This window comes from Sinocyclocheilus rhinocerous, unplaced genomic scaffold (genome assembly GCF_001515625.1).
Source record: "Sinocyclocheilus rhinocerous isolate Xijiao unplaced genomic scaffold, SAMN03320098_v1.1 scaffold340, whole genome shotgun sequence".
Taxonomy (NCBI): domain Eukaryota; kingdom Metazoa; phylum Chordata; class Actinopteri; order Cypriniformes; family Cyprinidae; genus Sinocyclocheilus; species Sinocyclocheilus rhinocerous.
Window position 1 is genome coordinate 256,895 of NW_015670980.1, and position 1,817 is coordinate 258,711.

A 1,817-nucleotide genomic window follows, 5' to 3' on the forward strand; every position below is an offset into this window, starting at 1 on the left:
CACTATTAACTAGTTGTTTATTAGCATAACTATTATTAAGATATTGGCTGTTCATTAGTGCTTATGAAGACATATTAATGTTGAGAATTTAACCTTAAAATAAAATGTGACCATATAAAGATCCTTGTGATCAGTCAACACAGTGAAGGGATGTTGTGCACCCTCCCACCAATGTCTCCATTCTTCCTGGGCAAGTTTGATTGCAAGAAGCTCTCTGTTGCCAATATCATATTTTTTTTCTGCCGGGCTGAGCACATGGATGGAGTCTGGCTGGAGTCCTCTGCTGCTGAGTCACCACAGCTCCTACACAAGTAGTGGAAGCATCCACTTTGATGATGAATGGCTTATTAGGATCTGGGTGGATTAGGAGCAGTGCGCTGGTAAAAGCCTCTTTGAGTCATTGGAAAGCTTCGGTGGCAGATGGTGACCAGGACAGAGACTTGGGCTTGTTTTTCAGCAGGCTGGTGAGTGGACTAGTGATAGTGCTGTAGTTCTGAAAGAACCGTCTGTACAAGTTTGCAAAGCCTAATAAGCACTTGAGTTCCTTGATGGTAGTCAGAGTTGGCCAGTTTCTTATGGCCTCCACTTTCCTCTCGTCTATCTGGATGCCCCGGCTGCTGATGCTGTAACCAAGAAACTGCACTGAGGACTGGTGGAAAGAGCACTTTTCTGCTTTGAGGAAGAGGTGGAATTCTCTCAGGCATTTCAGGACCTCCGCAACATGCTGCAGATGTTCGACCATGCTCCGGGAATATACAAAGATGTAATCAATATAGATGAGCACAAATCAATAGAGGAAGTCCCGGAGCACCTCATGCATGAAGTCCTGGAATACGAAGGAGGTGTTTATCAATCCATATAGCATCATCAAGTACTCATAGTGGTCAGTATGAGTTGCAAAAGTCTTTCACTCATCCCCCTTACGTATCCGGATAAGGTTGTAGGCACTACGGAGGTCCAAATTGGTGAACACTGAGGCTCCACAGAGATGTTTGAGTGCCGCTGGGATGAGGGGAAGTGCGTAGTGAAACTTCACTGTAATCTTGCTTAGAGCACGGTAGTCAATACAAGGCCACAAGCCTCCATCCTTCTTGGCCACAAAGAAAAAACTCAAAGCAGCAGGGGAAGTAGAAGGGCAGATGCAGATCGATGGCACAGTCCCATGGTTGATGTGGAGGCAGCTAAGAGGCTTTCTTGGGGCAAAATACATCGCTGAAGATGGAGTAACAGGCTGGGATGTCAATGGACTGCTTCTCAATGGGACTCTCGAGGGATGTGGAGTTCACGGGAAGTATCTTGGTCTGATGAGAAACAATACAGGGAATTTGAGGAAAGCAGTCTGGGAAACATTTACTGCCCCACTCACAATTTGCCAGTCCTTCATGAGATAATGGGATCATGCTGCACAAGCCATGGGTGCCCTAATATCACATCAGTGATGAAATTCTCTAGAACTAGAAGACTGAGAAATCCGTTGTGCAGTTGACCAACACACAGCTGAATGGGACAGACACTGTAGAGTACATGTTTCTTGTATAAGGGTTTTCCAGTTACCGATTGGACCTTGTAGGAGGTTTTGGCTGTGATCTTCGGGAGGTTGAGCTGGCAGCAGAGATTCTGGAGATAAAATTCCTGGCTTACACACAGTTGAGGAGGGCATTAACTGGAAAAATGACATTAGAGGCAGTAAGCATTACAACAGTAGTGAGTGAGTTCTTCGAGACACGACTGCGATTGGCCACTCTGATGGATAACTGCATGAAGTGTTCAGGACCAGTGGAATCATTTTATGACTGCCGATAGGTGGTGAGGAGAAC

The 1,817-nt window shown here is 45.7% G+C and overlaps 1 protein-coding gene across 1 annotated transcript; it reads right to left on the reverse strand.

Moving 5' to 3' along the window:
• Positions 1-397: 397 nt before the first annotated feature.
• On the reverse strand, positions 398-742 carry LOC107734481 (uncharacterized mitochondrial protein AtMg00860-like). Its single transcript, XM_016546456.1, has one exon. The coding sequence runs from the start codon at positions 740-742 to the stop codon at positions 398-400; it is 345 nt and encodes a 114-aa protein (XP_016401942.1).
• Positions 743-1,817: the final 1,075 nt, after the last annotated feature.

Excerpts from the sequence above, each read along its gene's own strand:
- LOC107734481 (XM_016546456.1), bottom strand. The coding sequence starts at position 742 with ATGGTCGAACATCTGCAGCATGTTGCGGAGGTCCTGAAATGCCTGAGA.